Source organism: Cyrtonyx montezumae, unplaced genomic scaffold, assembly GCF_038088225.1.
Source record: "Cyrtonyx montezumae isolate F1298 unplaced genomic scaffold, pur_monq_1.0 scaffold_10, whole genome shotgun sequence".
In the NCBI taxonomy this organism is placed as follows: domain Eukaryota; kingdom Metazoa; phylum Chordata; class Aves; order Galliformes; family Odontophoridae; genus Cyrtonyx; species Cyrtonyx montezumae.
Window position 1 is genome coordinate 20,756,734 of NW_027071826.1, and position 25,555 is coordinate 20,782,288.

A 25,555-nucleotide genomic window follows, 5' to 3' on the forward strand; every position below is an offset into this window, starting at 1 on the left:
TGAGTGGAACCAATGACAGTTTCCTGCTGTACATGGAAGGAGATGTAACTTACTTGGAAATCCTCTGGGCTGCAGTTTTTCTGACCACTGCCTGTCTGTGGTTTGCTGGAGGCTTTGGAACCAGCTGAGAAGGCGTACACTGGGATGGCATCACTCTGTGCAAACTGGCTGCCTTCTGAATACTAGAAGTGGCACTTGATGTCTTGCGGGCAACAGAGCCAGCTGACATAGGTGTATGACTGGTGCTGGATTGTGAGTAGCTGGCAAAGAGAGCCTGGTAAAAGCAAAACAAAACAAAATCATAGTAATTGGTGATCATCTCCCTGAATATAGCTGATAGATGTGGGTGACATTTTTTTAAGGGAGAACCTCTGCCCAGTGAAGGCAACCCCAGAGTTTCATGGGCAGTTCCAAGCACAAAAAGAACAGTTGTCAATGAAGTAGTTTTGAGAGCTGAACTACAGCATTTTGGAAGACAGAGAAGTTTATTACTACCACATAACAATACAGTTCTTAAGGAAAAAAAAAAAATAAGAGGTCACATTTGCAATCTAATTGTGCAATGGGTTCCTATAAACAAAGAAATAAAACTTCTATCGTTTTAACTGACTTTCTGCATTTTCCCCAGTAAATTGTTCCTTGTCTGTGAGCTGGGATTAAGACAGAGTTCTAGAAAAAAAAAAAAAAAAGGCTATGAGAAAGATGTTAAAATACCAGTTCTTCAGTACAACCCTGTAGGTGCTTCAGATAATTGGAAAGCTTTAAGGTGCATTCTCTGAAAATGGAGACTTGAGGTCTACAACTAACAAAATGGAAATCCCCATGAATACCAGGGAACTGAGAAAATTTCTATTCCTAAAGCAAGTGGAAGAGTAAGTATGTTTCAGATTTGACACAGAACAAAAGAATCTGCATGTTGTGAGCAATAGACTGGCATGGCAGGGAATGGGAAATGGCTCCCTACCAGAGTGCTGCAAACTGCTCAGCTCTTTTCAGAAAGGAGCAACTTGCTGGGATTTCTGCCTTGCCTTTCCTTGAAGTTTCTTAGTTTCCCAGGGCAAAGAGACAATAGCATAGCCACACAGTTCGACAGCTAGAGGTCAGTGATAGGAGATGAAGGGGATGGCTGAGCAATCGCCTGTCACCTCAGCATGACCTTGGCAGCAGTGCACTTCTTTGCATTTGTCCTTAGCTCCTTCTCCGGTGAAAAATACACAAAGCCACAGAGAGTGGGCTCCAGAGAAAACCACAGTCTGAAGGCTGGCTGAGTCTCAGCACACAGACAGGAAAAGCCCCTCTCCCCCGCAATTCTCTGGTAAATGGCAAGGCGGTGGTGTGTGGGAAGGCGTTTCTGACAGGCTGAGCTCTAGGGAGAAAAGGAAGTGCAGGAGCCAAAACAGGCCTGTTTCCTAACGAAATCTCACTGACAAGATCCTCTTGAGCTCCCAATCCTTCTTAACCTCTCCCTCCCCTGAAGCTCTACCTTGATCACAGCTTTCAGCTTTAGAAATAAGCAGTTGGTGTAAGTGCAGAAGTCTGGAAAATAGTAGTCACACCCACCTGCCCTCAGTAAAACAAACTGAAATGAAACTTAGTTCAGTATGTTGTATCTTAGAGTCTCACCCATTACAGGGCTGGGATATAGACCCTCAGCTCACTGCAGCCCCTTCTTACTCAGGGACGCCACTTCACTGTTCCCTGCTTGATACTATAGGTGTTTCCTGTAGATCTTTTTTTTCCCTTCTTGTTTTTAAAATCATTATGGCGCTGGTGCCCGCAAAGCATACAGTCTTAACTTCCCTATATTAACAAGAATGCGTAGGGTGGTCTGTGACTCTCAAGAAAGCAGCAAGAATGGATAATCTAATGAAATCTGATCAGCAAAAGCTAGGCTGAGACCTGCCTATGGAAAGATCATGGATGTTTTCCTGGGGATAACGGAATTCCAAAATAGCCTTTGTCTCCACGCTGTGCTGAGATTCTGGCTGCCTTCCAGGCAAAGATGGAAGCTGACAAGAGACCATGGCTTCTGGATTCAGCTACAAAGCATACTGCCCTGCTGTGAACTCCATTGGGACAGAACAGGAAACCAGGAGAGGCTACTGTGCAAACAATAATGGGCAGCTGAGGAGAACAGAGCCTGACTGCACAAAAGGAAGGTTGGGGATTTACTCCAGAGATACCCATAAAGTGGGAAAAATGCCTTAGCACTCAGAATCCTGAATGCTCAGAGCCTAGGAATAACAGAAGCATTAAGAAGCCATGACAGAAGCAGTTCTGAAGCAGGTAGCACCCTCCAAAATGATGCAGAAAAATACAGCATTTACCTTATCTAGCAAACAGAGAAAGTGATTTTCCCCAGGCCACAGATGGAAGTAACATGAAAAGCTAGGCTGTGATCTAAGAGAAGATCCTGACTCTCAATCCTCCATTTGCCTCATTTGACCATACCCCCCCTTGCATCCACCTTCACATGTACAGCATAGACAAAGTGTTATCTAATACAAAAAGAGACATTTTTAATCAGAAAATCTCACCATGTACAGCTTGTCAGTAATAAGAATGCACATCTAAGAGTATTAGCCAGTAGCAACTGAACTAGGGCTGCTCATGATTAAAAGCAGGGAGGTACTGCAGTACTTTGAAGAAAAGCAGATATATTAATGAACTTCAAAAACAGAAAGAATGTTCCTGGCACTTACCATCCCTGTATCTAACACCCATTCCTAGCACAGTAACAGAATAAATGTTGCAAGCCAAAACATGCTCATTCTGTGACCAGAGCAGCTAATGATGCTCGTTTCCTGTGAATCTGTCTCAGGGTTGAATCTTACCATATCTAACATAAAGCATGCCCTAAATTAGGCTTTCATTCACACGTCTGAGGCATTCTTGTGTGGGTTTTCTGCTGTATAATTAGAAGTGGCCCAATGCTGCAGCTTTGCCTTAATGGGAACAGTAGCTGAGCTCTTTATTTTCATGATATTTGTATAAAATATAGCTTTGAGATTTCTATATCATGGTAATTTGGTTTAAATTGAATCAGCAAGCCTGAAAGCAGTGAGAGACTCAGCAGTATATGAGAACTGACAAATGTACACACACAAGTACTGCACAAAGATCTGTGCAGTTATGCAGACAGCTCCGAATCATCAATGCTGGAAACTGTGATGTTCATAAGGAACAAATTATAACAAGGATTTAGTTTAAAAAGAAAAAAAAAGATGAAAAACCCAACAAACAAACAAACAAAAAAACAAGCCCCCAACATTTTAGAAAAACAACTGCATTTCTGGTAACTTGCAAAAATACAAAGAATCAAAAGGCTTAGATGACTTTTGGATTTATACAGATTGTTCAGTGTAGACTCCTCTGAACACATATCGATATGTTCAGCTAAATCAATTTGGATGCAGCAATCAGTTGAGTTAACAATTCACAAAATGGGGATAATAGCGTATTTTGACCTTATTATTTAACTATCACAGTGCTGAATTGCAGAAAGAGAAGAATCTTGGTGTCATCAAAAAATCAAAAGGAAGAAGAGAAAACTCAAGGTATTCAAGAATGTCCTGAACCACAGGTTCAGGTGAATTTTTCAGGAAATTACCACAGTGCACTAAAATAAATTGATTTGGTGCTCTCTTCCTTTGCCTCTCTATCAAACTAGGAGCTCCCTGGGCAAGGATTGGGCCACATCATTGTATAGGAAAGATACTTAATACAACTGGGCGTTACCATAATTCTAATAATAGTGATGGGATTGGGAACATGGGGACAAAGTTTCAGCTGGTATAAATCAGTACAGACTAGTGCTTTCAGAACAGTTGTTCTCCTTTACTTAGACTGAGATTTTGACTCATCAGCATCACAAGATTCAAATAGGAAAAACGGCAGTTAGCACATCTACAGTGAAAACAGTTGGAGGGAAAAAGCTGCAAAACAAGAATGAGCAAGAGACTGTTGTGGGAGTGAGACTGCATATCTGACAAGAGTACAATATATATCAGTTCAGAAAACAGTTCATGATGTTTAAGGTGCATTCAAAGAGGCCTTATGTCCTCAAGCAGGAATAATCTAGGAATATTAGGAATGTTATCTCGAATGTCCAAAATTCTCAGTAAGATCAAGTAAACTGTAGGGAATTCAGGAAAGAGTAAGATGTGTTAAAAGGAAAAAGTTTGCTGAACTTGACACATTAAAACCTCTGAGAACTACCATCTTCAAATGACTGAAAGACAAGATTCATAGGATGAAATGAGTCCAACATTTTATTGCACAAAATCTACTTACACTTCTGATTGAAAATGCGATCATAACTGACCACACATTTCATTGACATGATTTGTACCTTGTTTAAGATTACTTTTTTTTGATACAAGTAGGATGATTCCTAAATATAACTGAACTTTCCTTATACTAATTTAGCTTTTTTTCCCATGTGAAATGCTTGGTGTAAAAAATCTGAACCTGGTAGGTGCTAGGCTAAGCAGACTGAACACAGCCACATGGTGAAGAAGGAACCTCCCTAACAGCTTATGGCATCTTTCCAGTACAGGAAACAATTAGAGAGTAAACAATGATGGTATAACAACTGCCTTGCCAACTGCAACAGAGATACTAACATTCAGGTCATAACGTGTCACATGAGGGCTCCCTTAAACATTAAAAATACTGCAGCAAACCTGGTTTTCTTCTCTTTTGGTTTAATTTTGTAATTCTTGTTCCTTGTTTTTATTGATATTGGATTTAAGCTTCTTGTCTGCACTTTCCAACTCTGTCCCTTCTATTTTTTTTTCTCTCAGGCTTTGTATTGTCACTTCCTGGTCCCCACCACTGCAGCGTTTTATCCATTTAATTGTCAGATTCACGTTCAGTGAGTTTGGTGCTTTTCTTTTTATCCAAAGAATAAAATACCTATTCTGGCACTGAAGATCTATTTCCACCACACTGCACAGTGAGAACTAACGTCCACATACAATGAGTGGAAATTGTTGATTATTATTTCTTGCTCCATCTACACAGTATTTGCTGCTCTGCAAGTTGCAAAACGCTTGGAGGAGAAAACATCATTCTGAAGTGTCTGGAAAGCACTCAACCAAGAGTGGGTGCTACCACAAAGAAATACGCAATAAGCTCTCATGATCAGATGCATCCACAGCACGGCAGTGGGGAGTATTCCTATTACGCAAACAATTGGCTCGGAACTTCTATGCTTTCCAACACAACTAGCTCATCTCCAACATATCGAACTCATTAACGCACAAGCAGAAGCATCTGCCTGTGTTATTAATCATGGTGCTTCTGTCATTTGTTCACATGCTATCCATTTACATACAACTGAACTAGCTTATTTGTCACAGACAGAAGGAAAAATGGGCAACTAATCATGTTGTATGGTCATGCCATACCCAAGGAGCCTTGATAAATACACTTCAGCTACTGACAAATGGCTGGTCTGCCTTCCAACTGGAACTTGAACAGTCATGTGAAATGTATGGTTGGGAGGTGTCCTGCACACGTTTTTCATGACAGTCTTTCAAGTAATAGGCCTTCCCCTGTTGGGGACATATTTGTTTCATTAATGGAGGTAAACTTTCACAACTGCAAAGCATTTAGTAGAGGTGGTCAGTGTGAATCAAAGAAACTAACACACACATGGTGGAGATCATTTTCTAGGGATCTGTCACGGTTTGCAGGACAGTTTGACCCGGTACCGTGACAATTTAGGCAGGGGACCCACGGGCCCACACCCCGGGGAAGGGGAAGGGGGAAAAGGGAAAAGGAGAAGGGAGATGGGCCTAGGAACAAAACAGCGGCAACGATCTGAGGAGGAAAGCTATTTTACTAAATAGATATCAGAAAGGAAAAATAACACAATATAATATAATTGGAATTGAGGCAAATGAATCAAATAAAATGAGCGAGAGAGAGAGTGTCCGATAAACCGAAGGCCTTACGCTAACGCTGAAGGCGGACGGCTGCAACAAACACCCACTGCCGAGCTCGGTCCCGAAGGGAAGAGAGAGTCCCGTGACTGCAGACAGTTTTTATCTTTCCCTCTGAGCGTAAACACGTAAGAACGCAAAGCATCGCAAAGTCCTCTGGGGAATGGAGTTCTTCTTCTCTTCTGAGACAGGCATACCTGGAACTATCGATGGTCCACGGAGCTGGAGCATTAACTCTTTAACTCTAAATGCACTACATGATGTTATGATGTGGAATACCAGTACCAAAAATCATAAAACCATGACAGGATCGTTCATTAACTGCCTGACAGCAGACAAGGCTAAAACAGTGGTCACCCAAGCTCCAGATCAGCCCTTTAATTCTAATTAAAATAATTCAGGAAGATTCAGGAACCACTAAAAAAGTTGAATCCAAAATTGTTGAGCCAACTGACCTGTATCCTATGCTTTTCCATTCTTGGATTGGAGTGAGATTAAGTTCATAAGTTCATAAGGTTGGAAAGGACCTATAAGATCATCTAGTCCAACCATCCTCCTATCACTATCTCTACCCAACTACTAAATTAAGTCCTTTAGCACCTCATCTAAACGCTTCTTGAACAGCGCTAGGGATGGTGCCTCAACCACCTCCCTAGGCAGGCCATTCCAGTGCCTGACCACTCTTTCAGAAAAGAAATGCTTCCTCAGGTCTAATCTAAATCTTCCCCGGCGCAACTTGTGGCCATTCCCTCTCGTCCTGTCATTATTTATCAGGGAGAAGAGGCCTACCCCCTCCTCACCACAACCCCCCTTCAGGAAGTGGTAGAGTGCAATAAGGTCTCCTCTGAGCCTCCTCTTCTCCAGACTGAACAATCCCAGCTCCCTCAGCCGCTCCTCATAAGACTTGTGCTCCAGGCCCCTCACCAGTTTTGTTGCCCTTCTCTGAACACGCTCCAGGGCCTCAATGTCCTTCTTGTAGTGAGGGGCCCAAAACTGAACACAGTACTCGAGGTGCGGCCGTACCAGAGCTGAGTACAGGGGGATGATCACCTCCCTGCTCCTGCTGGCTACACTATTTCTAATACAGGCCAGGATGCTGTTGGCCTTCTTGGCCACCTGGGCACACTGCCGGCTCATGTTGAGCCGAGCATCAACCAACACCCCCAGGTCCTTTTCCTCTCTACATTCTTCAAGCCATTCTGCCCCAAGCCTATAGCATTGCATGGGGTTATTGTGGCCAAAGTGCAGGACCCGGCACTTGGTCTTATTGAACCTCATCCCATTTTGCTCAGCCCAGCTGTTCAGCCTATCCATTAAATCCTTGTTTTCCTCTTTATCATTCCTTCCCCTCACAGCCAGCCTCTGATGGGGGTACTGAGTCTCTAAATAGTTCTGCTAGACCTTCCTCTCCCTTTTTATCACTAGTAGTACTTTAAATGGTAGGAGGAATGGTGGCAATTTCTAAACACGTATAATTTTGGGCAATTTTGTCCAACATATTTTCTGAGATCAGAGTACCAACTGTTGATTGTGTGCAGACCAACCATTTAATGCTGTGACTGAAATATATAATCCTTCCTATCCTGCAGGGGGCTTCCTATAAAAGATCGAATTGACTCTCAACTCTGAATACTCCCAACTATGGTATCTTGCATAATACTAGTAAGCTTTCTCTATTCCAGTATCCATACCAAGCTGCATGGGAAGAGGGAGTGACAAAGAACATGATACTGTATCAGAAAAAGGCATTATGGGGAAAGTATGAGAGAAGAAGACAACAAACAAGGAGATGCAAAGAGCAACACTGAATTTGAGGGTCTTAAGCTATGTAGAGCTAAGAATAAGAGGCTTACGTTATAGCTCTTCCTGTATCTGTAGTTGCCACTCAGATTAAGGAAACTAGAAACATCTGCCATACTTGTCCAACATGATTTTACTACAAGGCTGGTCAACACCACTGACACAAGGATGCCTTACCATGGAAGTAAAGATAAGGCTATGTGAACAGAAGGGAGAGGGGAGCTGACAAACTTGAATGCAGCAAACAAATCAACAAAGCACACAGCAGATTTCACTGCATGAGAAGGTACACTGCTGACAGAGTGGGCAATGAGAGTTAGGTGGCTTAGATGACACTAAGCAGAAAATGTGTTGAAATCATACTTCTGATGGGCAGCAGAAAAATTGGGATGGACACCAAAGGAGATATAGGGTAGGGACCGTGCAAGTAACAGAAAAGAAAGGGCAAGTCCTGGAACAGTCAAGTCAAAGAACTGAAGACTAAGAAGGAAGAGATTGATAACAGCAAACTACAGAGGAAAGTCAGGTAAAATAAAGATGAGAATAGTGCAGTGACTGGGAGGGGCATCAGAGGTTCCATGCAACCGCAACTGAAGGGGAGGTCTGGCTGACTCCATACAAAGTTTATTGTGAGAGGAAGTATCCAAAAGGCAATCAAGCTATTAAGATATGGTTTTCACTACAGAAAGTCTGAGAGCCCCCATATTCAGCAAATCCCTTTCCTCATTAATGTCAACTTCAGAGCAGCCTAAGCCCTGCGGCACAGCAATGGCCTCAGTACTGCAACTCTGAACTGCCTGGCTCAGAAAGAGAAGGCAGGGAGAGCAGCAAGGGGGATCTTGTGGGGGTGAGTGGAGGTTTAACAAAGAATCACTTTAACTGAAACTCCTGAGTAATGGCACTGCCTGAGGCCAAGAACAACATCAGCTCAATGTCAGCAATTAGAAGAGGGCTCAGCCAGGCCCCATGGCCAGCTCTGGCCTCCTCACAGGCACAAGCCTGTTTATAGTCCTTTCCTGAGCTCATGAGAAGCCACTTCTACCCATCAAAAGCCCCTTGGACGTTGATGAAAGGAAGACCTCCTGCTCCTGCTCAGAGGGGCAGCAAGAAGTCTGTAGGTGGGGGAATTTGGGGACAGAAACCACATGGCTAAGCAAGGGCTTTTAGAGACAGTGGAAGGAGCAAAGGGTGAAGGACCTCTCCTTCAAGATGCTCTCAGAAAAGGATGGGGCAATTTGCCTAGAAGATATTCTCAAAGACTCTGACTAGTGACTCATATGCTTCATAGGAGGGAGAGTGGGTGTTCAGACCTCCACATTAGCTCAATTCGTGGTTTTGTTGGAGTCCATTCCTACCAGACTGTCCAGCAAATATCTCCTTTCTAATTAAGCAGTCTCTTTTGAGTGTTCACACAAACACTTCTCGTTAGTAAGGAATACTTTCAGACATCATCTGAAGGAAAAAACACACCTCCCTCTCCATAATAACAAAAAAAGGGTAACGAGTGCAGCAGTTAGCTAATTGTAATCTTGGAAGATTCCCAGACAGGAAAGAAAAGCTGTTTCAGAGACAGTGGACCACCCATGGCATCTAGAAATCACCCATAGAATCAATAATACAAACCTGTTTTCATGTTTCCTCTAGCTCTTGGACACTCAACTTGTAATTTTTTCTCGCAGTTGTTAACAAAGGAGTAATATGTCTGTCAGGTGTCTCAGTGCAAAGCAGAGAAAGAAAATCTTAAATACAGCAATAACAGAATAAATAGGAGACTGAGAAGATTTTCAGGGTTGCAGAAAAAAGTTGTACCTAGCATCAGTGTCAGCAGCCATGCCTCCTGCACACTGTAAGATCTTAAAAGAAATTAATGTATTTGTTTAAAAGGAAGATGCAGATTCTCCTAAATAATTTTTAAGTTTAGGAACATGCTGCATTTTTGATAGCTGCATCTTATTAGAAGACATCCAGGAGGAGAATTTTGTCAAGATAATACCTTGATCTGCTTGCCACAGAACATACAGTAGTCAAAACAATGTAAAGACCCCAGATTTGAAAACACTGAAATGTGAGCGACCCACCTTGAAGCACAGCCCATGAGCAACACAAGTAATAGCAGAACTGTGCAATTAAGTGACAAAGAGCTGTGGAGACTATAGACAGTTCTAAGGCTATCTGAGACAATGTAAGGGAATGTTCTGAACTTATGCAGAAAAGCAAGGAAGAGCATGACAACAGCCAGATGGAGGAGGACGCCAACGTGGTGGAAAAGGCCAGCAGGAACTGCAGCATCAACATTTCACTAAAATCACTGCAGGTAATATTTGTTCTATTGCTGTAACACTGGAGAGCTATTTCTTCCACAAAAACTGTGCCTTTTGCACTGGTTTGAGGTTGACTTAGCTAAGACTTACTCAGTACTGCTATGTCTGAGACAGGAGCCTTCTTAGTTACCTGGTGTCGGGCTTGGCTTTGCTCCAATAGCTGTCGTGTCTGAAGTTTTTGCTGCTGAAGTTGCTGCGCAGCTAAATTCAGCTGATAGTTGGGGTGTGCCAGTGGACTCCGTGTCACCTTGCCGCAGATGCTGTTCTCCATCTCTCCCTCCCAGGCAAAATGATCACCCTCTGGAGCCCTGAGAAAAAAAAATGACATCACATTTCCACTTATTTGCCTATATGGACTCTTGCTTACAAGGCACCATTGCTTCCTAAAACCTCCTTAATACTTAAGACAACTGTGAATTTGTTTTAAGTGGCTCCAAAGAGCACGATACCTGCTACAGGTGCCATGTGCCAATTGCTGCCTTGCTAAAGAGTTCCTTGAATTCCAGGACAGAACTACATTAACAGCTGTAACATCATGTTTGAGGGGAACAAAGGAAGACAAAAGAGAAAAGAAACTCAAAATTGGAGCTATGGCCAGCAATAAGAAAATGCAGTGTTGCAACAGGAAAGAGCTACAGATTTATGTCACTAATGAGATAAGTATTTATTTGCATTTGTAGAGATTGTCAATAAACTAACACAAAGCTCACACCAAGTACATGCATGCTGCAGTGAGGGTAGAATAAAGGCATGCAAAATAATGTCCAGAGAGGATAAATAACCAGTAGGATGAGATTGCAACTACAGCATACACTGACTCCACACAATTACAATCCAAAAGACGTAATGGGACTGAAGATGGATTCACTTCTTTCATCATCTAAGTAATGCAATCCTTACCCAGAGAAAAGGCCTCCAGCAAAGAGGCAGTTCTTATAACCCAGGCTTACATGGTGGAAGTTCAGCTGTGGTCTGCAACTTGATAAGTACTGACAGAAGCTCACTGGCTTGCTTTGAAGTTTGTAAGCTGTGGTGAGAAGGCAGTACCAGCACACTTATGCAGAAGGTCGAGGGGCTTTGCAGAGAACAGGTGGCAGACTGACAGGGCCACAAGTTGTCCTGAAGAGGCTATGATGGCCCTGCAATTCCAACACTCTGTGTTCACAGGAGAGGATGCCATACAGCCCATTGTATCCTGAGACTCTGGCTAACTAAACCTTCAGGTCCCAATGCCTAGGTTTCTGGTGATCTCTGCCACGTTTCTCTCAGCCACTCTTTTCAAATGTTTCCTTTCAGTTCCCAGGGCAGACTTTCCTTGTGTTTCCTGTGTATGTCACAACTAACTAGGATGTAAAAGATAATCAATGTCTTTTACATTTCGTGGCATGATTCAGAATGTAGGTGATGGTTTCGGCAAGTGTTAACTGCAATCTCCTCGTTTCAAAACTTACAATCTAGTTTCTCTGAATTTGTCACAGCTTCCCCTATAATCTTCACTATCACAGCAGCTGCCTAAAATGTTATGAAGGACAATTCAAAAAATGTCAGAAGAAACTATCAGCCCCATGTACTCTCTCAAAAAAAATACCTAATGCGTACCTTTCAAAGCAAACCGGTAACAAGGACTCTAATGGGTACCCATCCATACTCAGTTCCCCAGCAACACAGGAGTAAGACCCCCTAGTGGAAAAGGAGTTCAGCTGCCAATACTTCCTCTGCTTCCTCTAGGACTCCTGCTGCATGGAGCACTGCTACCACTATTTCCTCTGAGCCATTGGCTGTAGGTAGACTTCTCTAGACTCCTCTCTGTTCAAGAGATCCTACTTGTTCACTCCTTTGCTCCCATCATACTCCAGCAGTGCAATACTGAATGAATTACTTCTTGCTTCCTGCTACCTTTTGCTACACCTCAACAAGATTCTCAGTCTTTCAGTTTGTTTTCTTTCACCAGTGCTTGAAAAACTGTAATGTTGCTGACAGTACTCAAGCCTTGAAAAACAAGTTGTAGAAGTCTAAACCTGACTCTGAGGCTAGATCTCTTGAGAGATTAGCTTCCCTCTTCTGAACCTGCTATTCTTCTTCTTTCCTCTTTTTAATGAAGCAGGAATCATCTCTTCTTATTGTTTTATAAGGTAACAGTTCTTTAACATCATCCAATATCTGAAAATGTTATTATAAATTTAAAATACATACACTTTCTAAATATCTTCTTAGATTTTCATCTTTCCTCAGTTTCCTCTCCTACAACACCTAAACTTTTTTTTTCTCTTCCTTGCCCTACAAGACTCATTTTACTCTTGCTCCTACAAAATAATCTCAGATACTTTCCCCTTTCTCTTTCTGTCCTCAAACAAGATGAGTACAGGGAAACCTCCACAGTGATTACGTTCAGGCTGTGTGTATTCTTTTAACCTCTCCTAGGTCAGTAACAGGGGCCATGGTTCTGTTACTGTGGTTCTGTCTGCAATGGTTTAGGTGCTGGCCTCCCAGCACTGCCCCTACTGGGCACAGGATGCCACAAAAGGCACCACAAAGAATCTTTGAAACAATCCCCAGCTGCCTTCCCTCCAATCCTACAGGCTTACCAAGTGGGTTATCAGCAGGTTGTTGCCATCTGGACTCAGCTCTCACCCAAGGATAAAAACGGCTCTTCCCACTGCGTAGATGCTGACTCCCTCACCCATACAGATGTTAAAGCTCCCTACATTTTTCCCTTGGGTGAAGAAGCAGCTGCAGACTCTCCTACTCTTCCAGTAAAGTCAGGGCACGCTCTTAGCTGAAAAGCACAGAGGACTGTGCTGAGCCTGGGATGTACCCTTTGGGAGATAGCTGGGGGTTATTGCAGATCAGCCCTTGAAACAAACATCAGCTACAAAAGAGACAAAGATAAGCATTCAGGAGCTCCAAAAAAGACACATTAAGGCTCTGTAAACAGTTTAATTACTCATCAGTACTACTAAGAGATCATGATCTTCAGCATTTCTGTTTTGAAATAATGTTTGTCAATTTGCTTGGGGTAACATTTTCACACTGGTAATTCCTCATTTGAGAAAAAATTGGTAAGGTCACTCAAAATGTTCCTGAAGAAAGTAAACCAGCATGATCCTATGGGGTAACCTCTCATGAATCTAATAACTAATTAAAAGCACATGAAACAAGAGATAGAATAAAATGACAATTTTCACTGAAGTCTCACATGAATCTGTACTATGGTCTCTGCTGTTCAAAACACTTAGAAATGATCTAGGAAAAGAGAGAAATTAAAAAAGTTTGCAGCTGAAAAACTGAAAATCATTGAGAAGTGTGAAACAAATATCACATTACTAAAAAAGATAATTAAAGGTATGGAACAACATATATTGAGGAATGACTAAATAAACAAGGACTCTTCCTTGTAAAAAAAAAAAAAAGACAACTGAAAGGGAGTAGGAAAAATATATTTAAAATCATGAGGTTCAGGGAGAAGAAAAAAGGAAAATGATTACTTCTCATATTGTAAGATGCTGGAAAAAAATATGAAGCCATCAGGTGAGCAGGTTAAAATAAATAAAACGAGGTACTTTTTCTCTTAACACCTAATTAAACTGTGGATGTCTTCTTACTACAGGAAGCTAGGGATGCCAAAAACGTACAGGGTTCAGAAGTGATTATACAAACTATTGGAAGCAAGAGCCACAAGAACTGTGTATATATATACACAAAGATATCACCTCCTGTCCAGGAAATCACTGAGTCCCAGAGAACACTGGAGAATTACCATCACTGCATAACATCACCTAATGCTCTCCCCCTGTTATCTTCCATAGGCTGCCATCTGAACAGGACACTGAGTTACACAGTCCTTCTGGTCTGAGATAATGCAACCAGTTTTGTTTATGCATCAGGGGTCTTGAAACAAAATCTGTTGCAGGTATCAGTCAGAAGTTAAGGGAATTCAGTCAAGTTACACTACTCATTCTAAAAACTGGTATCTGCTCCAATTCCTCTCGTATCAACTCAGAACCTGCAATCCATAAATTCAATCCTTTGATCATCAATAATGCCCAGGAAACAAAAGATTGAGTGATTTGTTCTAAAACATGAAAGTCAAGAAGAAATGAAGGAGATAAAATTGATATAAATGAAAACTCCACTGAAATTGGACCTGCAGATTGCCAAACTGGCTTTGTGCATCAACTGCAGTCTGAAGTACTGTGAGGGCCACAAACAGAATGGCAGAACTTCAGTATCATTTCCTCGATCCCCATTTCTTCTGCTTTGAAATACCTAGGCAAAGGATTAACTATTATGGGAAGACAAACTCTGAAGTCTGATGGTCCTGTTTTTAAAGAGACTGAGAAGGCTGCACTGGATCAATCCAATGTTTGTTAACTTAAATAGACTTTCAAAAACTTTCATTTCATTTCTAACTTAATTTCCCCCCACCCCATCCCATTTTAACCAATATATGATCTATAACCTTTTTAAGGATATAATATTACCCAGGTATGTTTAATTTAAACTACCCAGGAGAATACTCTTGAAACTATACTACCAAATCTTTAGGAAGAACTAAATTAGAGAAGCACAAAACTGGCCAACATTTCTTTCACTGCAGATGGTCATATGCAAATCTCTACAGTTCCAATATATGTATTCCTTTTCATCACATGATGCAGCACAACAGTGCTTATTTTTTCTAAATACTCTACTGAAAGAACTGTTGCTTGTCAGAACAGATTTCACACTCATGGCCTGCACAACCATTCTGGATTGAATATGCTTCTCAGCTGCCATGGGTTTCCTCCTTTATAGATGGAAATCAATATAAATTCATAACTTAAAGCTTTTTTTAATGTAAACATAAGATACTTGAGAACAGGAAGTATACTCACTTGCAAGTCTTTAGATCACTTTCACAGAGGAGTAGTTTATCAGCACTTTCAAAAAGTCCCCATATAATACGTTACCAGGTTGCTGATATTACATCTAAAGCCAAACTTCCCTTAGTACAGGAAAATTGGGCTTAGAGTCTGAGACTCAAGATGCTGCTGCCAGTGACGTGCTCGAGCTCTCAGTCTGCTAGCCGCGCTCACAGGAATACACCACGGTATAGTTCCTATTCTCAGCCACTTCTTGTCAGATGATTTAACAAAGCAAGATAGCACCTTTGTGCCCTTCCTGAAATTAGCTTTTCTGCTTAAGGAATTCAGCAACAGATTTAGTACAGTAATGAACACTGCAAAAAGACTGGAGGACCTCGCAGCTTAATAGATACTACAGAGTTTACACAGTAGAAAAACTCTTTATACACAACCTAGCTGAAGAAAAAGCTTTTTCACAACTCACACCTTTTTAGACTAAGTCAAAAATAATCAGAAAAAAAACCAACTTGTACCCCCCAGTAGAAATGAGGGTTCCTTAAGAGTCAGTATTCATAGGTCTACTTGCTTTCAGATCAGAATTACTGCTTATACGTTAATGACTCCTCAAATAAATATTTGCTTCTGTCTTTATTATGAAGACTGCCCATTGTGAATCTCAGACCCTAGAAGTAAGAGAAGGAGCCTGGAGAATGAAAGACTTCCCTTTGGTTGAGCAGGATATGGTCAGCAATCATCTAGCCAAAAATCAAAGTGCACAAATCCATAGTCCTCAATGGGATATACCCATTGAAACCAATGGGTCTGTTCAGCCTGGAGAAAAGAAGACAGAGGGCATTTGATCAGTGCTTATAAATATCTTAAATGCAGGAGGCAACTGGGCAAGGCCAGACTCTTTTAAGTGGTGTAAATGATATGACAAAGAGCAATGGCCTAAAAATGGAACGTAATGAAACTCAACACAAATATGTAGAAGAACTTCTTTACAATGAAGATGTCAGAATACTGGAATAGTTTGCCAGAAAGGTTGTGGAGTATCCTTCTAAGGACCTGTCTGGATGCCTACCCATGTGATCTGCTGTAGGGAACGTGCTTTAGCACGGAGGTCAGAATTGATGATTTCCAAAGGTCCCTTCCAATCCCTGAAATTCTGTGATTTGCTTTCATGTACAGTGGACAGATATATTCATGGATGTACACACATGCAAACGGGAAACAGAAATTCCTGCCTGTGCCACCAGAGGAGATTAAGTTTCATTCTGTCAGCCAGGCTGGTTGTGAGCAATCTTCTCACAGCTTGCTCAGGATTATTTATGGGTTGCTTAGTCTAGAGACCTGGCCAGGATTCAGACCTTTACTGTGTACAGGAAATCTCAGCCTTGGCATTGTGGCCCATCTTTTGTAAGCAAAATTTTGTGCTTCCAGCAGCTCTTAGGGCTACTCAGTATTTTTGGCAAGAAACCCACTGTGTTCCTTTCTTTGAACTGCAGTTTTTGTAAAGCCTGAGCCAGAATTCCCTCTTCCTCTGCAATGATAGTTTAAGACTCTCCAGTGCAAACTTCTTGTCTTACAAAAGATACAAGTTTCCTTTCCAGATAAATTTCAATATACCTCTCTGCTATTATGACCATAACCCAGCCTAAAAGTGCTAGAACACCATGCACTAATTTTCAGGTTTGCTGGTCCTCAATTCTCTTTCCTGCTTTGGTTCTCCACAAGGACATCTTTCAAAAATCATTAGCTCTCTTCTGGTGTAAGCAACACTTTCATAATCGATTACCTTCACACCTGTGCTAGGAGCTAACGCAGATATACTCCACTTCTACATGCTAATACATTTGTTCACTGACTACAGAAAACAAAATAGGGAAAAGAAGCTCTAAATGCAGCTGCTGTAAGAAAGGAATGGGGTGACAAGCTTTCACAAAAAAGGAGGATGCTGACTTCTATCCCAACTTCAAATGAATTTAAAGAGAATGTCAAGGAATGAAGCTTCAATGAAGCCCACAAAGGCAGCCAGAGAACCTTGTAGCTATTTTGTTACTACCTAACATACAGCAAGTTGTAACCAAAAGAACAACTTCATTTATCCTTTCATTCACATTTCAGGCTTTCATTTATATTGCAGCTGAAGCCTTCCTCCAATAGCTGGGCACTTGCTTGATACTGACTCCTGCATAGCAGGCAACAATACCAATTCATGCAGTGTGCTGCTGTTCCCCATTCATCACTTAGTAAGCAGGAATTCTGAAACATTTGAAAAGTGCCTACATCTCACTGAAAGGTAATGCAAACGATGCTCAAATTACTTGTGCAAATGAAGCTTCAGCAATCCTGAAAAATGCTTTATGTTTAACTATACTTGGTTTGTAAGAACCAACAGGTCACAACAGGAGCTGATGTAGCAGAAGGTCAACAAAACTGATTAAAGAATTATCCTCCTTTCAGACTAGGTAACAAGCTAACAATGATGCTTTATATCCCTTTCTGTAAAGGCTGGAGCTAGGGAGGAACAAGGCCCCTCTCTGGCAATAAGGGAACTCAGAGCATTTATAAATCAGAGCTCCTACCTTGCCAAGGAATGTAAGACTATCTCAGGCAGTAGTTTCTTGCCTACAGGGCATTCAGGTGGTATGACAGGTCCAGGAAGCTTTTCAGTACAAAGCCCTTGTGGGCACCAGCTGCTAAAAATGTAGTCGGCCCAGTGAGTCTAATGACTCTATCTAGTGTGGCAGCTCCCAGCATCCTGCTGACTTATGCTCAGGCACTCAGAAAAACACTGAACATTTTCTTTGGCACACTGTGCATTTCTTCCATCCCTAACAATAGGCCTTAGATTGGTGCTGGCTATGGAGCAACGATAAACACAGTGGGACAAAGCCCAGGACACTGGGGGCCTGGCTGAGGCGCAGGGCAGTCGGGCCTCTCACAGCGCTGCTCGCCTCAAGGCCTTTCTTTGTCTCTTCTCCCTCTTTCCCTCCCCTCAGATTCAAAAGCAGTAAATTAAAAATTAAGAAACAACATCAAGCTTTTCAGAATGGTTTGCTCCTGTCCTCTGCTGTTATCAGGAGTCTCTAGGAAAGAGACATTTTGGTGCAGCTTAGTCAGCAAGAGCCTCTATTTTAGCATGGCCTGCAGATCTGACTGCTGGAACGTGCAGGCCCCCTGCAAACACACAACAGCTATACTTAAGGAGTAAAGGAAGGCATTTTTCCAAAAAACAACAGGGAGAACAAAGCAGTTCTGATATTCCTAAATGAGCTCAGCCTAGGGATTTGGAGATCTCCTGAAGCCCGGAGAGGTGTCCAGAATTCCCCTGGCAAAGGTACAGCCAGACAGGGAAGGAGCAGGAATCAGGAGCCTGTGTAAAAGGAGGAAGCCATCACCTAGTCTGCCATCTGCTTCCAGGCTCTGCAAGGGAAGCCAAGGAAAAGCATTCAAAGTTAATAAGCAGCCTATCAAGGCTGCATCGGCACCATGAACATGTGGAATGGCATTTTGAGTTCAAATCCAGTTCAAAGTGACACATACAATCTCCCACAGTGAAGGTGTTAGAGAGATGTAGGAAAGCTGTCCCAGAGCACCAATCAAACTTTCTCTTAGTGATGAGGCACAGATGCAGGCAACACGTAATAGGTTCAGCCTTAGCTCTTCTGCTCCCCACTTTCCCAGCAGCCCCAGCTGCCTCTATGTACATAGCAGCTAAGGAAGTCACCAGTATCTTCAAGCTGTAAGACAGCAAATGTACCAGGTGCACGTCAAAAGTTGGTTTAGGGAATGAACAGAAGAGGTTCTGTGGAATTAGCAACAATTTCCAGAATCATTCACAGGTTAACTATAACAGCTATCAGAGGCACAATTTAAACAACTTATAACATTTTAATGTGCATAATTTTTAGCAAGAAGTGCTAAAAGAGAAAGAAGTCCCTTGCCAGCCTGCTCCTTTATTATATTCTAACAAGTACTATCCAGGTTGCTGGGCTTTCTCCTCCTCTGATACATGCTGCTACATAATATATTTTATTTCCTTTTTCCTTGAGTTTCAGAGTAAATATAGATTTTCTTATAACACAGACAATGTAGTGTCTGCTAAATTCTGCTGCAGATTAGGAATTAAGTGCATTTTAGGCCCCAGCTCTCTATAATACCATGATTTAGCAGGTTGGAAATGAGGTGCAAACAGATTTGTGGCAATCAAGCAGAAGAACAAGTTGAGGTTATGGAATACTAGTAAATCTCTTCAGGTAGGCCTAACCTACCTCAACTATTCCAAGATTTAGCTGGCATTATAAACCTCTTACTTAGAGAAGCACTAAACTTGCCAGTCTTCATAAATGAAATTGCTTACTCTTCAGTGTAGCCATTTTTCTGTTGGGGCCTTAGTAGCATCCTTGGCTGCAGTCTCTCAGATCTGGAGAATAACGGGCTGGTAAAAAACAGGGCGTTTTTCCTTTTCTTTACAACAGCAGCTTTTAAATTCACTATTAGAAAGACTAAACCAAGAAGAAAATTAGCAGCCAGATGGCTGCCAAGTTCAGTGCTGCCATGCTGCTGTTGTTTATCAGGTCACTGGAGAATTGGTGAAGGTAACTGAGCGTATCTTCAACATGTGATCCAGATTAACAAGTTCACATAGCCTCAGTGAGTGCAAACAAAGGGCTGAACCATACAGAGTGAGAGGTGGTGGAGGCCTCATGTTTCCTGGACATAATTCCATACTTGCAAATGCAAGCAAGCTAGCAAAAAGATTTTAATAACAAGATATTTACAGAGGAAGATTAATACAAAATATCATTCTTCTCTCATGAGGAAGCCTTGGGGAAGATTACCTGCCTACATTTCTGACATGTAATTGCCTGAACTGCCTTCCCCCACATCACAACCCTCAAATTTTAAAGCACTAATTAGATATGAAATTCAAACAGAACAGATAGATTCTGAGCAGTTTCCGCTCACCACTACTCTGCTCTGCTTTCACTGGGATAAATCATTCAGATTTGGCTAACGGCCTGCCTAACCTGCCACCTTACATTTGCCTATTCAGTGAATTCAAAGCACCAGGAATTTAGATGCACTGCAGTGCTACTTTCAGATGGGAGAGGTATTCCTCGCTACAGAGGCTCCGCTATAAAATATTATCATGGATCAAAATGTGACTTGAACAGACAGCAGGTAGGTCCACTGAAAATGAAAACAGAAAAGAATGATGGGCTCTACTTATTCCTGACTCTGTGTTGTTTTTAGTGGATGGCAAAAGTATCACAAGAGGATGAAAGCATAAGTAGGCTTCATTTCTATCTATCTAGAATATGCTTAGGCTGGATGTGTAACTGAAGACGTTATTCTACCACTCTCCTGGAAACGCATATCCCCTACCACACTTTAGAGGTGCAAGGGTTAAGTCAGGACCAGTAGTTTAGCCCTACACCCTGCAATGCCTCCTTTGAAAAGCCGCTCACAGTTTACAGGGAGAGTGAGAGTACAGCTGCTCTCCTAGCCAACATTTGGTTCCTATTATAGTGAATAAATCTCCCCCTCCCCCTTTTTTTATTATAAGTCCATCAAACACATTTTTTTCTCCATAATATTTTTCCATTAAGTTTCCTTCTGCATAGGCTTTCCCAGAGTGCTGTGCTCCTCACTAGATGTGCCCAAGCAGCAGCTGCAAGATCCCACTGGAATAACAGAATGAGGAATGAAGGGAACAGCTCAGGCCTCTCATTTAAGTCTCAAGAGGCAAATGAAAACTTAGAATTGGGCTACACTGGTGAAATCTAGAGCACTTGAGAAGAATAAACAAACAAAAAACAGACCGTTGAGTTTGGTAGGATTAGGATTCAGGAGACAACAGAGTACTCACAGTGTTCTGCCCCTGCTCAAGACTATAAATACCCTACAGATCTAAAAGACCCTATCTCTGTCAGCCTCCCAAAAGATGCAGGACAGGATGGCATTACACTACAAGGTGTCAAGGGCTCCTCCAGGACTGTGCTACCCAAGTTTCATACCAGTTGAGGCCCAAATGATTTCTGAGTTGTGTCACATGACTATGGAGTAGAGATGTCATATTCTCTCAATTTCAGGTGATTTGTCATCTAATTACTAAACAAACAAAACTGCATATGCCTCCAAATTCTACAAAATTTACTCTGACCTTCGTGGAAGCAATCAAATTTGCTTGACATCCAGTACGCTTATCTTCTTATTGTGGTAGATGAAGAGCCTCTAATCAAAGTCTTTTAGAGAAGCCTTTATAAATCTTGATAGCTTAGAAGTCTGTTTATGGGGACAACTGTTTATGGGGACAAGGCATGCTGAATTATAGAGTTCCCTGACATCATGCCTATAAATCTCAGGGCCAAAAATCAAGGCCAGATAACAGAACTTCACAAGAGAAGCAACACTTCTACATTTATAATCTCCATACCTAGAGGGAAGGCCAGAATCTGTTCTGCACTGCAAGATCAAAGTGCAAATTCAACTAACCATGAGTTGTCATCATCTGAAGGCTACCTGGGCACCAGCAATATTAGGAGGAAAGCTGCTGTGAGAAGAGAGTACTGCAATGGCAATAGGAAGGCACATCTGGTGCTACCAGTCAGCAACATAATTAGAGTTGTATAACAACGATCTGCTGAACACAAACAAGTAAGAAAAAATACAAAACATGAACTGAAGGTCAATTCTGCGGGTCCTTGCAGTGCAGCCATACACTTGTGGTAACAGTCTCTTGGTTTTGGATAATTCCCCTAGCACTGATACATGAGCAAAGAAAAGGTCTGCAAGAGATCTCTCTTTCCTTAAAACCTAACAAATTATCGACCTTGCTCCAGTGTAATGAAGCTAAAGGAGCTGCCCATTAAAAAGACAGACATACACTGTCCCCTAAGCAGGATGGACCTTACATGCTCCCCCAAGATGCATCACCACCATTTTTCTCCATGTTATAACTTTGATTTCTTACGAAGTGTCTGCTCTTCTCATCCCTTGGATGAACAAGTAAGGTAACAAGGTATGGCAACAAACAGACTGGATTTGAGTGACCTCCCAGTTGTTGAACTGAGTATTTTTCCTTCTCAGGTTCCTCTTGAAGTTCCCTTAGGCTGGAATTAAGGAAGTATTTATGTACCTCCTGTAATGGAAGTATTTATTTACCTCTTCTGTACAAAGACAAACTCATCTGCTGGGGCTCCTTGAACAGTAAGATGGAGAAAAAGAGGGATGTGGTGCCTGTGTTAGCAGACACTTAAGTGTGTAACAACACAATTACAAAGAATGTAGGTGAGGAGCGGTGGTGCATTATGTTTGGAGCTGTAATCAAAAATATAATAATCATATGGGTTATTACTAGTGAAGAAATTGACCTAAGAACTGTATACGTTGCATATACATGATTAACTTATCATACACATTGCATATTGCTGAAAAAAAAGTTACTGAATCGGAGGCCACAGATAGATACTACACACAAACACCAAAACACAAGCTTTCAGCCATCCTAAGAGCAGCACAACATGCTGGAACCAAAGCAATCTCAGGACTGTGGTGCTAGATATTTTACAGCTAGAATCTTTCCTGGAATCCCTGCAAGCCTAATTCACATATAATACTGTATTTGTACTGTAAGAGGTAAAGCCTGTTTTTTCACTCACCCAATTGTCACCCAGTATCCTTAGAGGCAATGGAAGATAGTTTCCTGGAAGTGCTTATTTCAGCCAAGGCAAAACAAATTCCTATCCATGTTCTTCTCAAGCTAAAACTCACAGTTCTCCAGGTCTGTAGAGCTCCTTCTAAGAATCTTCCAGACAAACTCTACTTGTACACACACACATACACACACACACACCAAAAAACAAACAAACAAACAAAAAAAACAGCCAGAAAACCACAACACATTTTTCAGTGGGGAAAAATACCTTAAAAACTTACAAGATATTTTTCAAAAAAATTGACACATTTTGGTGGTAGCTAAAATGCAACCTTAGAAAAAAAAAAAAAGAAACAGAATGTCAGGTTCAGATGAGTTACGTGCTATCTACTTTTAATGCTGAAAGAGCAACTATTTTTATAAAATCTATAGCCAACACTGAAACAACAAAAATCACTGCACCTCTCTTCCCAAAGTTCCCATGCACTATTACCACCAGAAACTAGTATCAACATACCAGAACTGGACTATAAAGATCTGCAATAAAAGAATAGAAAAGCTTTTATTTTTATAAAGCCTCACCTGAAAAAGCAAGCTATTCAAGTACTGCAGAGCAAAAGTCTCTCCATTTTTGGCACTTTGTCCTGCAATGATTAATACCACAGAAGCATGTTCCCTTGCCAGAGAAGACTATTCCAGTTTATGACAATTCTGGCCTCCCTGTTGTTCCTTTTTTGTTTTAAGCTGTACAGAAAAAAATCCCTACTCCATTCCAAGTGCTGCTCTATAAATTCCCATCTCCTACTGGGGTTTACCTACCTCTTCATCTACAGAAAGAACACCTACAGCATCTCCAGTAACCCAATGTTTCAATAGGAAAATTCATCGAGGAGTTCACATCATCATACAGGATCAGCGTAAATAAACTAAAAAACCCACCATCTTTCCAGCAGAGAAGAACTGGGTGAGCAAAGGGGAAGCTCCTAGATAACTACTTCCAGCAGCTACTGTAGTGAATGGTGCCTGTCCCTGCTTTGACAGCCCCAACATTTCCAATAAGGAAAAGTGCGACCCAGAGAAAAATGATCTGATGTCATCATTTTGAGAAAGGAGTTCTGGGGCATCGTGGATATAAATTTCTGCCTATTTCATGTTGCCATTACTGACAAAACTTTTTACTATAATTAGTTTGGGAGGAATCATGATCCTGATTTTGGCTGAAACAGTTCATTAAAGCAGAAGAGAAGCAAGGAAGCAGTAATTTGACAAGCAAGGAAAACTGAAGGTATTTGTTACTCTAATGGACCGAAGCAAGTGCAAGGTGTTTCACTGATATTTGGCATGAAGAAGTCAAACCCAAAGGGTACAATAAGGCAACACTATTGCTAATATCAACACTCTTGGTTTAATTAATGTTATTCCCCATTTTCTCCATTCTGGCACGTGTAAAGAAGAACGTAGTAACGCATGAAGGCTGGGGGCAGAAGTGCAGCACGGGCTGAGGCAGCATACCTGGCAGCTGCTAAAACAAAACTTCAAAGACTCGACTCCCTTTGAAAACCCATCAGGCAAGAACCATTCCTCCCCTTAAGCTTCTTTAGGAGCTGGCACACTTAACCACTTCAGCATGTTTGGCAGTTCATTAGCCATTTCCAAAGCAGGTGCTGGAGTGGAAAATTGTGTGAGAGCCCCAGATCATTCAGTTGCCTCCGTCTTTCCTCAGCTGGCAGCAATGCACACGCTGACCAAGCAGGCCAGCTGATGGACCACAGTTACGCACAGTGAAGAGGGAATTTGTGATTATACCGCTGAAAGTACAGACAAAGCTCAAGCTTACCTGGGTCAACCATATCTTTCCCCAGGAAACTGCTAAATGTGATGACAGACAAAGTCTGTCATTAAAAGAAAGTGAGTAAAAGGATGTTCAGATAGTTATTGTACAGTATGAAGAACTGGTGTGATCTAGAAGGCAGTTCCCAGACTTAGGATTTATTGAAAGATCCCTCTCTGTCAAGATATCCAGGCTGCAGAAGGTGCTCAAGATGCACAAAAAATTATTTAGATGACCTAGAGCTTGGAGTCTTATACATGAAAATTCTGCCTTGGCATACAGTGGCAGGCTAGAAGGAGGAGGCTAAGCTCTTGTTTAATTTGCAGCATCTAGAAGTAGAAGGTTTTAGATTTAGTCCATTTGAACAGACACCTATTTGTGATGTGTCCTCCTCCATTAGAGCCAGAAAAAGGTGTGATACACTTGTGCTAGCTCTGCTGGTCATCCCAACTGAACGCTCTGTCCACGTTTTCCCCTCAGAGATTTGAGAAAGATAGAATAGGATGGTGCTGTTCACTTGCAGATGCAACTTTGCTGGGCTTTCTTAATGACTGATTTTGGGTAAGCCTTTCAATTGCTTCTGGACAGTATACGAGCACTGAATATTTCTAATGAGAGTGGAAACCAGAAGCTAAAAGCAGGTATCTACAGAGAAATGCAATAGCTTTCATAGGAATTTGTGGTTAAATTTGAAAAAAAGTTATGCAATCCTATATTGCAGTCCAACCCAATCCCTTCTTCTAGAGCCAAAATGGAATTGTTTCCTACAGTATACAGAGAAAATTTTATAATTAGTCAGAAGCTCCCAGACTCGGGAACACAGATGGGAACCATGGAATCAGTACTTCAGGAATTTCACCAAGTGACTGCATGCAATGCTAAGCACGAACACATCAAAGATGCAGCTGCAGATGCTAAATCCTTATAAGGATAGGCTAAAATATCCCAGCCACTTAGTGGAATAATGTCCTTTCAAGAGTCCCCTCCTAGCATAGATAAGGCACACCAGGAAAGGACCATGACAACTGTGTCCAATGTCCAAACAAGAGGTCTTCTTTATATGCATCTACTTTATACTTGATGCTTTTTGTGATATTTCAGCCAACACTCTAAACAGGAAAGACTTTTCTGAGAAACACCAGAAC

General features: G+C 41.6%; 1 protein-coding gene across 1 annotated transcript in view; it reads right to left on the reverse strand.

Annotated features, from left to right (window-relative positions):
• TTLL5 (tubulin tyrosine ligase like 5) overlaps nucleotides 1-25,555 on the reverse strand; it is a 120,343-nt gene that overhangs the window by 14,385 nt on the left and 80,403 nt on the right. The window contains exons 32-33 of the mRNA XM_065751986.1: nucleotides 10,200-10,377; nucleotides 54-274 (exon numbers count right to left, since the gene is read on the reverse strand). Of these exons, the coding sequence (XP_065608058.1) occupies nucleotides 54-274; nucleotides 10,200-10,377 (399 nt within the window). The remainder of the gene's footprint in view (nucleotides 1-53; nucleotides 275-10,199; nucleotides 10,378-25,555) is intronic.